The sequence below is a fragment of the Labeo rohita genome, chromosome 11 (genome assembly GCF_022985175.1).
Source record: "Labeo rohita strain BAU-BD-2019 chromosome 11, IGBB_LRoh.1.0, whole genome shotgun sequence".
NCBI lineage: Eukaryota > Metazoa > Chordata > Actinopteri > Cypriniformes > Cyprinidae > Labeo > Labeo rohita.
This window is the reverse complement of record NC_066879.1, coordinates 12,615,791-12,630,504: the sequence shown is the minus strand read 5'-3', so window position 1 is coordinate 12,630,504 and position 14,714 is coordinate 12,615,791. Positions and strand designations below refer to the sequence as shown.

Genomic DNA, 14,714 nt, shown 5'->3' with positions numbered 1-14,714 from the left:
AAATTACAGTTTAACAGATATTCACATAGTAAACAGTTATTTTAACTAGTAAAAATATTTCAGAATATTACTGCTTTTGCTGTAGTTTGGATCAAATAAATGCAGGCTTGGTGAGCAGAAGAGACTTTAAAAACAAGTGACCAAAAACACCACATAACGCATTTTAGAAAGAACTGTTTTTAATTACAAACTTTACATGTACAAAAAGTTGAAAACAACAATCAGCCGTGTGTGGAATCAGCACCAGTGCAGACTGGTCATCTCAGGTGTGATGGAGCAGCTGATTGGTCAGTTCAGGTGTTCTGCGTGGCCTGCTGCATGATGACGGAGCAGAGACTCAGTAACTGCAGATACTCGTCTGCTCCGTCTGCCAGACACTTATCCACTTCCTGAAACACACAAACACATGAAAACTGTTTTATTCTGCTTCACTGAAGGCCAGTTTACACCAGTCTCTGTTGACTTACGGCCATCTTCTCCGTGATGACAGATTTCTGTTTATCGCTCAGCTTCTCGTCAATGACGGCGTCGTGTAACTGGTTGAGGACGTTGGTGGCGGCGTATCCCTGATCGATCAAATCCTGCACACATCAAGAGCGAGATTATGGATCAGAGCTGCGGAGATCTGCTTCATGTGAACCAGAAACATTGACAGAAGCTGAGACTGACCTTCACAGCCATCTCCAGCTTCTCAAACGTGCCTTTGTAGCAGATCTGGAGGAGCGTTTCGATCACTTTGGGTGGAACCACCTGAAAAAAAAAGCAAGAGTTTGAGTATTGAGATGAGTTATTGAGACGCTCCATCCCTATCAGGAAGGTTCCCTCACCCCAGCGATCTCGATGATGATTTGTTCAGTGATTCCTCGCTCCGAGTTGAGTCTGGCGGCGCTCTGGAGATACGTTATGGCTTTCCTCAGATCTCCTTCTGACACCCTCACCAGAGCCTCGATTCCCTGTGACACAAAATATTTACTTCATTTACTGTACTTACATTTTTCTTGTAACAGTATTTTATTGGTGTGAACAGTAATTGGGATTTTTCCAGTATCACAACAAAAATAAATAAACAAAAATAAGCCATTAAATAGATTTAAAAAATTAATACAATTAAAGACATTAAATCTTTAAAATGTATTTTAATTTATATTAATTTCAATAATATTTAAAAATTAGTTAAAAATTAATTAAATTAAATTAATTAAAAGGAAAATACAAATACAGGTACAGATATTAAATAGAATTACAAAAATGGAAGATAAATGTAAAAATAAATTACAGTGAAAACTAAAAATAATTAAACCAACTTAAACAAATTTATTTTAATTTCTATATCAATAATAAAAAATAAATGTAAAAAAAAAAAAAAAAAAATTCCATTAATAAAGTAAAATTTTAAAAACTTTTACATGAATATATAAATTTATGTGAAAAGTCTGAACTGTAAATGGGATTTTTCCATTACAAACAACAAAAAAACATAAGTATTAAATAGAATTACAGTGAAAACAGAATAAGAAAAATCAATTAATTAATTAATTAAAATATATTTTAATTTGTATTTCAATAATAATCAAAAATGAATTATTAAAAAAGTAAAATAAAATGTAAAAATATTAAATAGAATTACAGTGAAACCTAAATAAAAAACAACTGAATTCATTAAAACTTATTAATTATTCAATATATATAATATATCAATAATAAATAAAAATAAATGTAAATAAATTTAAATTAAAAAAGTAAAAAAATGTAAAAATAAATACATTAAAAAAAGTACAAAAAAGTAAAAAAAAGTAACACGAATATAGAAATTAATGTGAAAAGTCTGAACCATAAATGGGATTTTTCTATTAGCAACAAAAATGAAAAATATATATTAAATAGAATTACAGTGAAAACAAAATAAGAAAATTAATTAATGAACTCATTAAAATATTTTAATTAATAATTAAATACAAATTATTTAAAAAAAAAAACATTGAAATAAAAAAGTAAAAAAAAAAAAAAAAGTTAAAAATACATTTAAGGAGAATAAAAAATAAAAAAAAAAAAAAAACTTTAAATGAATATATTTGTGTGAAAAGTGTGAACAGTTAAAAAAAATATATATATTAAGTAAAATTAGAATGGAAAAATAGAATAAAAATTAAATATAAAATTCATGTTAAAAAATTAAGATAAAAATGCAAATGAAAAAGTAAAATTAAAAATATATAGGATTAAAAATAAATAAATAAATTACACACACACACACACACACACACATATATATATATATATAAAAACAACAAAAAACAACTCCCTTTACCTCTTTGCTGTACTTGAGGTTCTCCTTCCCACAGATCTCCAGCAGTCGCTCCTGTTGAATGTCGTTGGCCAGCGGTTTAAAGCGGAACTTGGAGCATCTGGAGGTGAGCGGCTCAATGATCCTGTAGAAACAGCATGAGTGAGTGAGTGAGTGCTGCAGTAAAGGCTCATGGGATGGCGTGACGGCGTTCACACCGACCGGCTGACGTAGTTGCAGATGAGGCAGAATCGAGTGGTTCGGGACTCTTTCTCCATGGTGCGTCTGAGAGCCGCCTGAGCGGCGCCGGTCATGGAGTCGGCCTCGTCCAGGATGATGATCTTAAACGGAGGACAGGGCTTCCCGCTGTGAGAAAACAGTGTCAGAAACACGCGTGGCTCTGAAATAAGCGCGTTCGCATGATACGTGACTCACTCCGGTCGCGTGCCGGCCGCCGTCAGCTGAGCGAAGTTCTTCACCTTCTCACGGACCACCTGAATGCCGCGCTCGTCCGACGCGTTGAGCTCCAGCACCCTCTGACGGTACAGCTCCGGCCTGAACACACAACACGCAACGGCACGTCAACACACGCGTGTCTCTCGACCGGCCTCGTGAACGCAGCCGGACATCTTACCCGTAAAGCTCTCGAGCAGCCGCCAGGATGGTGGACGTCTTTCCTGTTCCAGGAGGTCCATAGAACAGCAGGTTGGGCAGCTGCAACAACACACTAATGTCAGTCAAGTCACATTCATGTCTGCAGTGCTTTACACAGCACAGATTGTGTCAAAGAAGCTTCACCATGTCAAACAGGAAAATAACAGAATCAACAATTATTACTCAGATCAGATCAATAACTCTAGAGTTCATCACTTAGAAAATGAGCTGAATTCGAGCTCTACAGAAGACAACAGTGTCATTGTTCTGAGCAAGTTTTCATATTTCATATTCATATTTAGAATTATTTTTTATTTTTAGCATTTCCATTTTCATTTTAGTTACAATTTTAGTCATTTTGTTGTATTTTTTTATATTCAGTTTAAGTACCTTTACTACATCAGCTTCAATGAAAAGTTGAATTTTTGACTTGACTTTAACTGAAATAAGTTTACATTTTTTTTATACCAAGTTAAAGTACTTAACCTAAACAAATTAGAAATTTTGCCTTTTGCCAACTAATTAAAAAAAGAAAAGCTTTAAGTTTTATTATTTTCAGTTTTATTCACTTTAATATATAAACTTTAGACAAAAACTGAACTTTTGTCTTGGCACATGATTGATTTTATTTATTTTTGCTAATTTCTGCCTTTTTTTATTCTTAGATTTTCCACTCTCATTTTAGTTAAAGTTTGAGTTATTTGGTTGTGTGTTTTAATATCTGTGTAGCTTTTAATTTTTAGTTTAGTTTTAGAAATTACAGCACTATAACAAAGTAATTTTGCCTTGACAACGAACTGAAATATGTTTATTGCATTTCAGTCATTTTATTACACCGTAATACATTGATACATAAACTTGAAACAAAAATTCTAACTTTTGCCTTGACAAATAATTGATTTTATTTATTTATTTTTTTTTTGATAATTTTAGAACTTCAGTACTTTTTATTCTTAGATTTTCTACCTTCATTTTAATTTTTGTTGAAGTTTTAGTTATTTTTTGTTGTGTGTGTGTTATAATATCTGTTTAGTTTTTAATTTTTTATTTCAGTTTTAGAAATTATAGCACTACAAAATAAAAAAAAAAAAAAAAAAGTAATTTTACCTTGAGAACTAATTGGAAGGTTTTTTTAATATTGCGTTTTATTACATCAGCTTGAATGAAAAGTTGAATTTTCAACTAACTGAAATAAAACATGTTTTTTATACTGAGTTTTAGTACTAAACTCAAACTAAACAAATGAGAATTTTTGCTTTGCAATTAATTAAAATAGAAAAGGTTTAAGTTTTAGTATTTTCAGTTCTGTTCACTGTAATACTTACATTTTAAACAAAAATCTGAACTTTTTTTTTCTGGACAAACAATTGATTTATTTTTATTTATTTATTTATTTGCATTTTTAGAACTTTAGTACTTTTTGATGCATGTATGTGTTTTGATATCTGTTTAATTTTTAATTTTTATTTCAGTTTTAGAAATGACAGTACTTCAACAAAAAAATAAGTAATTTTGGCTTGTCAACTAATTAAAAAAAAAGAATTACATATATTTTTTAAATATTGAGTTTTAGTAACTTTAGTACTTTTTGGCAACTAATCAAAAAAAGGTGTTTCAGGTGTTTTTTTGGGTTTTTTTATATTTTAGGACTTTAATGAAAAGAAAAACTAGACATTTGCAACTAACTTGGCAACTAATAATGAAATCATTATTAATTATTGTTATTATTTTTAAATACTTTTTTTTAGTACTGCAGCCAACTAAAAATGTACAATTTTGGCTCAGCAACTAGTTATAATACACTAATATATGAATTATTCATGTTATTTTGTTTTAATTATTGTAAATGTGCGTTTTTTTTATATACTTCTAGTTTCTGATAAGAACACTGGAACAGGGATCAGGCTGCTGATTGGTTGTGAATCTGTCCTCATTAAATGACATGAGGTGTGAATGAGTGATGCTGTAATGAATGTGAATGTGAATGAGTGAATCACGCACATCAGCGCCCTCTAGAGATTTCTTGAGTACTGCAACCACCTCCTCCTGAAAGGCCACTTCATCCACACACTTCGGCCTGCTGGAGAAAACAGAAACACACACCGATCAAACCACAAATAAAGCGTGAAACACTGGAGCAACAACACAGAATTCAGTTTCATTTACAACAGAAACAAATGAACTTTCACACTTTCACACACACACACACACACACACACACACACACACACACAAAATAACACACACACAAAATAACACACACACAAAATAACAAACAAACACACAAAATAACACACACACACACACAAAATAACACACACACACACACACACAAAATAACACACACACACACACACAAAATAACACACACACAAAATAACACACACACACACACAAAATAACACAAAATAACACACACACAAACACAAAAAAACACACACACACACACAAAATAACACACAAAATAACAAACAAACACAAACAAACACACAAAATAACACACACACACAAACAAACACACACAAAATAACACACACACACAAAATAACACACACACACACAAAATAACACACACACACACACACACAAAATAACACACACACAAAATAACAAACAAACACACAAAATAACACACACACACAAAATAACACACACACACAAAATAACACACACACACAAAACACACACACACACACACACACACAAAATAACACACACACACACACAAAATAACACACACACACACACAAAATAACACACACACACAAAATAACACACACACACAAAATAACACACACACACACAAAATAACACACACACACACACACACAAAATAACACACACACACAAAATAACACACACACACAAACACACAAAATAACACACACACACAAACACACAAAATAACACACACACACAAAATAACACACACACACACAAAATAACACACACACACACACACACAAAATAACACACACACAAAATAACAAACAAACACACAACACACACACACAAAATAACACACACACACAAAATAACACACACACACACACACACAAAATAACACACACACACACACAAAATACACACACACACACACACAAAATAACACACACACACAAAATAATAACACACACACAAAATAACACACACACACACACACACACAAAATAACACACACACACACACACACAAAATAACACACACACACACACACAAAATAACACACACACACAAACACACAAAATAACACACACACACAAAATAACACACACACAAAATAACACACACACAAAATAACACACACACAAAATAACACACACACACACACAAAATAACACACACACAAAATAACAAACAAACACACAAAATAAACACACACACACACAAAATAACACACACACACACACACACACAAAATAACACACACACAAACACAAAATAACACACACACACAAAATAACACACAAAATAACAAACAAACACAAACAAACACACAAAATAACACACACACACACAAACACACACAAAATAACACACACACACAAAATAACACACACACACACAAAATAACACACACACACACACACAAAAATAACACACACACACACAAAAATAACAAACACACACACACACAAAAAAACAACACACAAAAAACAAAAACAACACACAACAAAATAAACACACACACACACACACACATAAAATAACACACACACAAAATAACACACACACAAAATAACACACACACAAAATAACAAACAAACACACAAAATAACACACACACAAACACAAAATAACACACACACACACACAAAATCACACACAAAATAACAAACAAACACAAACACACAAAATAACACACACACACACACACACAAACACAAAATAACACACACACACACACACAAAATAACACACACACACACACACAAAATAACACACACACACACACAAAATAACACACACACAAAATAACAAACAAACACACAAAATAACACACACACAAAATAACACACACACAAAATAACACACACACACACACAAAATAACACACACACAAAATAACACACACACACACACACACAAAATAACACACAAAATAACAAACAAACACAAACAAACTAGAGCTTAGATCGGGCCCAAAAAATTAAACCCGATCCTACCCGAGCCCGTGCACCTTGTGTCCGAGCCCGACCCGGTCCGACACATTAACTGTAATTATGAGCCCGAGCCCATTTTAAACCCGACTATTTTTTAATAGGTGAGCCGTTATAACAGACGTTCTCAACTACAATTCTAAGTTGTTTGAACTACAGAAATTAGTTTAGATTTATCTTAATGAAAAAAATGCAACAAGGACGAAGCATGTAAACTGCATTGTTTGTTTATTCAGAATGGATCGCAAATAGATCTGAAAAAAAAAAAAAGCCTAAAAAACGTGAACAATGATAAACACAGAAAATGAAAATGTTTCCGTACCTCCGACTTTCCTCCAAACTTGCTCAAAGTTAATTCCCCCGTTTTTTTTTTTTTTTCTGTACGTCTTCAAGCTCCATGTTGCACTTAGGCTATACACATACACAATACAGCACAGCTGGCCCGGTGTTATGTGTGCAAGTGGAGGAGACGCTGTCGCGGGAGCTAGAGCGTTGCTGCGCATGACACGCGTTGCAAATTGCGCAACTTTGTAGACCTACACGTGTTGCTCAGGCCGACTTTGCTAAAATATTCGTATAATATTTATAATTATGGCATAGCTCTCCACCCAATTAGGCTAATTAAGTAATGATTAAAAAAAAAACACACACACAAATGCTTGATCATGGCCCCGCCCAGCCCGGCCCGGCCCGGCCCGAAGATAGTGGCAGGAAATATCGGCCCGACCCGGCCCACGGGTCGGGTCGGGTCAAGTCTGGGCTCGGTCTCGGGCAGAGAATCTAAACTCTAAAACAAACACACAAAATAACACACACACACACACAAACAAACACACACAAACAAACACACACACAAAATAACACACACACAAAATAACACACACACAAAATAACACACACACACACACACAAAATAGCACACAAAATAACACGCACACAAAATAACACACACACACACAAAACACACACACAAACACACAAAATAACACACGCACACAAAATAACACACACACACACACACACAAACAATAACACAAAATAGCACACACACACAAAATAGCACACACACACAAAATAGCACACACACACAAAATAGCACACACACACAAAATAGCACACACACACACAAAATAGCACACAAAATAACACACACACACACACACACAAACAAACACACACACAAACACACACACACACAAAATAGCACACACACACAAAATAACACACACACACAAAATAACACACAAAATAACAAACAAACACAAACAAACACACAAAATAACACACACACAAAATAACACACACACACAAACACAAAATAACACACACACACAAACACAAAATAACACACACACACAAACAAAAAAACACACACACACACAAAATAACACACACACACAAACACAAAATAACACACACACACAAACACAAAATAACACACACACACACACACAAAATAGCACACACACACACAAAATAGCACACACACACACACAAAATAACAAACACACACAAACAAACACACAAAATAACACACACACACAAAATAACACACACACACAAAATAACACACACACACACACAAAATAACACACACACACAAAATAGCACACACACACACACACACACACACACACAAAATACACACACACACACACACACACAAAATAGCACACACACACACACAAAATAGCACACACACACACAAAAAAACACACACACACACACAAAATAACACACACACACACAAAACACACACACACACAAAATAAACACACACACACAAAATAACACACACACACACACAAAAAACACAAACACACAAAAAACAACACACACAAAATAACACACACACACAAAATAACACACACACACACACAAAATAACACACACACACAAACACAAAATAACACACACACACAAACACAAAATAACACACACACAGACACAGACACAGACACACACAAACACGACAGATCAATCACTCTCTGATCAGATCAATATGTGTGTACATATATATGTGTGTATATGCAGATATGATGAAGTCTCACTATTTCTCCACCCATGGCACTGCCTTCTGCTTCTTCTCTCCCGCTGCTGCTGCTGCTGAGGAGGATGATGATGATGATGATGCTGATGAAGATGGTTTCTGAGCTTTGACACTCTGCGATGAAGATCCTTTCAAAAACGCCTGCATTTCTCCTGTCAGCAACACAAACACACGATTCACATGAAAACACTCTTATTCAGTCGTCATTGTGAGATTAACACATCTGGATTTCATCGTTTTCGTCAGATTCATCGTTTCTTTATTCACTGTCGCTGTTCGCGTCTGAAAAAGCAAAACTCACGGTTGATAAACGCGTTCAGACGCGCTCACCTGAAACTGCCGCGATCACTGGACGAGGACAAATCACAATAAAATCACCACAAATCTCTTGATGATCAAATAAACGCGAATTAAACTCTTCTGGGTTTGTTGACAGTCTGAAAACCGCGTCGGATTCCCGCCAGACGCGCGGATGACGTTGGCGCGTGTAACGTCACTGGCGCGCGCCGCTGACGTGAGTGACAGCTATCACGTGATCAGCGCTCACTGAGGTTTCGATCAAATAACGCGTGTTTGTAATCACAATAACATTAATATTATCCGAACTGCCGCCACACAGACAGGATTATCTATTTCAAACCTAAATTATCGTTCTGTGTATCTCAAATGCAATATTATATATAATTTGGACCAACCAGACTCTACCTAAAAAGTTGATTTAATTTTTTGTATAGGCTTTTTACTAAAGCTATTATTACAGAAGAATAGTGAGCTAATGAGCGCTTACTTCTGCTAATGAAGAAACATTGGAAAGAAGTGACTTAAAGTGACAGTGACGCAGAACAAGAGTTTTGAAAGTGGGGTCCCGGGACCCTCAGGGGCCATAGATAAGTGCTGGGGGTTTGTGGAAATGTTTAAAAAATTAATTATAATAAATTACTAAATTATTTACTTTAATTATTTATTAATTACGTTTTTAAATTAAAATAAGAGTCAAATAAATGAATAAAAAAAGTAATAAAAATTAAATAAATTATTATAAATAAATAAATATCAAATAAATGAAAAAAAAAAGATTAAAAAAGCTAATTAAAAATAAATATATCTAAATAAATTGAATAAATAAAATAAAATAAATGATGAACTATATCTAACTATATAGTAAGAAAATGTGTAGTAAAAGATAAAATGAATACACTGAAATAAAAAACCTAAATTTATTGTATCATATAACGTGTGTTTGTAATCATAATAACAAACTCAAATGATCATTCTGTGTTCCTAAAATGCATTATTTTTTGGACTAAAGAAACTTAAGCTAAAAAGTTGATTTCATTTTTTTTGTATAGGCTTTTTAATAAAGCTGTTATCACAGAAAATTAGTGAGTTAAAGGGAGAAGTTACTTCTGCTAATAAAGAAACCTTGGGAAGAAGTGATTTAAAGAGACAGTGACATTTAACAAAAGTTTTGGGGTCCCAGACCCTCAGGGGCCATAGATAAGTGCTGGGGGTTTGTGGAACATTGTGGAAATGTTTATAAGAATAATTATAATAAATTACTAAGTTATAACAAGTTTTTAAATTAAAATAAGAGTAAAATAAATTTATGAAATAAAAGTAATAAAAATTAAATAAATAATAAATCAAATGAAGGTAAAATTATTATAAATAAATAAATAAATATCAAATAAATAGATTAAAAAAGCTCATTAAAAATAAAGTCTAATAACTAACTAACCAACTAAATAGATAAATATATCTAAATAAATTGAATAAATAAAATATAAAAAAAGATCAACTATATCTAACTATATAGTAAGAAAATGTACAGTAAAAGATAAAATGAATACACTGAAATAAAAAACATACATTTATTGTAATAAAAAAAATTTTGAATAATTAAAATATTTCAATTCAAAATGTAAATAATAGTTTTTTTAAATAAATGTACCAAATTATATCAGAAATAAATTCCTAAAAAACTTAGATTAAAATAAAATGAATAGATTAAAATAAATAAAAAACAATTAAAATACATATATAACTTAGGATACAATACAGTAAACACCAATAATATGTATAAGTTTATCTCTTCTTTCTGTATAGGTTTTCACTAGAGCTATTATTAGAGAAAAATAGTGAGCTAAAGAGAGCACTTACTTCTGCTAATGAAGAAACCTTGGGAGAAACTGAAAAGTAATTTAACTTAAACATTTTTTATATATAATAAAGGCAAATTACAGATATAAAGTGTAATTACTAACTTAAATGAATATATTCAAATGAATTAAATAAATAAAATAGAAAACATTCAAAAATTATAATATATATATAAAAATAAATTATATAAGAGGATGCATCATAAGTTATGAATACATTACAATAAATACCATTTTAAATTTATGAATTAAAAATAAATAAATAATAAATAATAAAATATATTAAAATAAAGATACAAATGATGCATTTAAAATGTAAATAATATATTAAAAATAAATTAACAAATTAGAAAATGAATGTACAATAAAATAAGATTCAAATAAATAAAAACGGATTCAAATAAATGTAAAACTTAGGTTACAATAATACATGCAATACTATAGGAGTCGATAAAAAACACATACGCACCATATTAGATTAAATGTGTTACAGTGCTGTTACACTTAGGTTTTATTTTCCTGGTGATGGGAGGATCTGCGATCGGCGTCGCTGTGCTCCGTTAGTTTCGTCTGACGTCATTGCGTCATCAGAGCAGGAGCAGTTGAGCAGCAGAAGATAAAGCGACTTTAAAAACTAAAAATCAGTGTTGTGTTTGAAAATCAAAATCACGGAGAATATCCAAACTACCGTAATTTCTCCAAAAAAGCGCAGCTGTCAAATCGCGAGCGTGGTCTTTCGTTGTTTTTCTATTGTACGTTTCACATTTTATATGACTACGCGTATTAAATGTGATAAATGTTGTCACATCAGTTGTTTTGTACGTATTCTGTTGGAGTTTCCTGCTGACGGAGCGATCGGCGATCCTCTAGCGTGCCTGCGCCGCCGTGCGTCATTGCGTCATCACACGCACAGTGTTTTTGCTTCGTCTCTTTCAAACCGCGGAGAGACTCTTTCTTTTACAGCCTCGGTTTTTCCTCCCGGTTTGGACTTTTGCGCTTCACCCGATGCTCGTGTGTTTGTGCTCGATCTCGAGGAGCGGCGCGAGGCTCGGGGACGCGGAACGCGCCGAAAGCGGAGAGTTTTTGGACGCGTTTTATTGCGCATGTTCATGAACCGCCCGAATGAACGCGGATCAATAAAACACTGAGATCTGATCAAAACACGCGCATCGGCGGCAAAACGCGACAGCGGATCCGTTCTGTGAGACTCGAGTCCGGCGAGCCGAACCCGATCGGGCCGATCGATACCTCATCGATATCTGATCGATCGCCGAGGAACCCGGAGGAGATGCGCGTCCACTGATCGCCTCAGGGATCGATATCTGATCGATAACGCATGCTGACGGACCCTCGGCGCTCCGCTGCTGTCTGGAGGATGCGATGGTCACATTAGGCAGGTGTTGTGCTCTTCCTCCTCATCCTCCTCCTCCTCCTCTGGCTGGATGCTTTGAGCCGGTGTGTCGGATCAGGTGGATGTGAGACACACACAAACACACACTCACACACACACACACACACGCACGCACACACACACACACACATCATGCAGGCTGCGCCCTTCCAGTATGATTTCTACAGTGAGGAGAACGCGCCCAAATGGAGAGGATTGCTGGTGCCGTCACTCAACAAGGTGAGACAGCTGTCAATCAGTCAGTCATCACACATGACCTCTGACACATGCGTCTGTTATATAGGCTCATGCATTCCCCGGGATTCGAACCCATGACCTTGGTGTTGCAAGTGCAGGAAAACTTGACAGACTCTTCATTTGACATGAACTGAGCAGAAATCAAACCGAGTGCCCATACCGACATCAGAGGAGAATGACCGATATAATGAGACACACACAAACGTAGTTGTACCCGATATTTACTCAAAATACTGTCAGTGGATTTTGGAATTAGACACAATGAAATACAGATGCTGATAATTACTAATGTAACGCAGTTACAGAGATTGTGCAGGTTTTCAAAACATTCACCTTTACACAGATTAAGATCTTACATATGACAGAGTTTTAGTGGCACGTTAAAAATGTTTAATAATCTAAGATTACGAGATTAAAGATTACGAGAATAAAGTCGAAATACTGCGAGGATAAAGTCGAATAATGCGAGAATAAAGTCAGAATACTGCAAGAATAAGGTCGGAATACTAAGAGAATAAAGTCGGAATACTGCGAGAATAAGGTCGGAATACTACGAGAATAAAGTCGGAATACTGCGAGAATAAGGTCGGAAAACTGCGAGAATATAGTCGGAATACTGCGAGAATAAGGCCAGAAAAACTGCGAGAATATAGTCGGAATACTGCGAGAATAAGGTTGGAATACTATGAGAATAAGGTCGGAATGCTGCGAGAATAGGGCCCGGAAAACTGTGAGAGTAAAGTTGGAATACAGCAAGAATAAGGCTGGAAAACAGCGAGAATAAGGTTGGAATACTGCGAGAATAAGGCTGGAATACTGTGAGAATAAAGTTGGAATACTGCGAGAGTAAAGTTGAAATACTATGTGAATAAAGTCGGAATACTGCGAGAATAAGGTCGGAATACTGCGAGAATAAGGTCGGAATACTGCGAGAATAAAGTCGGAATACTGCGAGAATAAAGTAGGAATACTGCGAGAATAAGGTCAGAATACTACGAGAATAAAGTCGGAATACTGCGAGAATAAGGTCAGAATACTACGAGAATAAAGTCAGAATACTACGAGAATAAAGTCGGAATACTGCGAGAATAAGGTCGGAATACTACGAGAATAAAGTCAGAATACTGCGAGAATAAAGTCGGAATACTGCGAGAATAAAGTCGGAATACTGCGAGAATAAGGTCGGAAAACTGCGAGAATATAGTTGGAATACTGCGAGAATAAGGCCAGAAAAACTGCGAGAATATAGTCGGAATACTGTGAGAATAAGGTTGGAATACTATGAGAATAAGGTCGAAATGCTGCGAGAATAGGGCCCGGAAAACTGTGAGAGTAAAGTTGGAATACAGCAAGAATAAGGCTGGAAAACAGCGAGAATAAGGTCGGAATACTACGAGAATAAGGTCGGAATACTACGAGAATAAAGTCGGAATACTACGAGAATAAAGTCGGAATACTGCGAGAATAAAGTCGGAATACTGCGAGAATAAGGTCGGAAAACTGCGAGAATATAGTTGGAATACTGCGAGAATAAGGCCAGAAAAACTGCGAGAATATAGTCGGAATACTGCGAGAATAAGGTTGGAATACTATGAAAATAAGGTCGGAATGCTGCGAGAATAGGGCCCGGAAAACTGTGAGAGTAAAGTTGGAATACAGCAAGAATAAGGCTGGAAAACAGCGAGAATAAGGTCGGAATACTGCGAGAATAAGGCTGGAATACTGTGAGAATAAAGTTGGAATACTGCGAGAGTAAAGT

General features: G+C 34.6%; 2 protein-coding genes across 3 annotated transcripts in view; one reads left to right on the top strand and one right to left on the bottom strand.

The window, feature by feature from the left end:
* Positions 1 to 172: 172 nt before the first annotated feature.
* rfc4 (replication factor C (activator 1) 4) lies at positions 173 to 12,102 on the bottom strand. 2 transcript variants are annotated; one of them, XM_051122351.1, is made up of 11 exons: positions 11,777 to 12,102; positions 9,150 to 9,300; positions 4,940 to 5,018; positions 2,919 to 2,998; positions 2,720 to 2,839; positions 2,507 to 2,650; positions 2,309 to 2,429; positions 828 to 953; positions 670 to 750; positions 468 to 581; positions 173 to 389 (listed from the first exon to the last, which is right to left on the bottom strand). In XM_051122351.1, the coding sequence occupies exons 2-11, from the start codon at positions 9,293 to 9,295 to the stop codon at positions 294 to 296; spliced, it is 1,107 nt and encodes a 368-aa protein (XP_050978308.1). In that variant the 5' UTR covers positions 9,296 to 9,300; positions 11,777 to 12,102; the 3' UTR covers positions 173 to 293. The 2 variants fall into 2 exon arrangements, with proteins under 2 accessions (XP_050978308.1, XP_050978306.1); XM_051122349.1 differs by lacking the exon at positions 11,777 to 12,102 and adding an exon at positions 9,479 to 9,653.
* A 111-nt stretch (positions 12,103 to 12,213) lies between these two features.
* The window catches only part of sos1 (son of sevenless homolog 1 (Drosophila)), a 40,839-nt gene continuing 38,338 nt past the window's right edge, over positions 12,214 to 14,714 (top strand). Inside the window, 1 exon segment of the mRNA XM_051122348.1 lies at positions 12,214 to 12,937. Coding sequence (XP_050978305.1) covers positions 12,851 to 12,937 — 87 coding nt within the window. The 5' untranslated portion in view covers positions 12,214 to 12,850.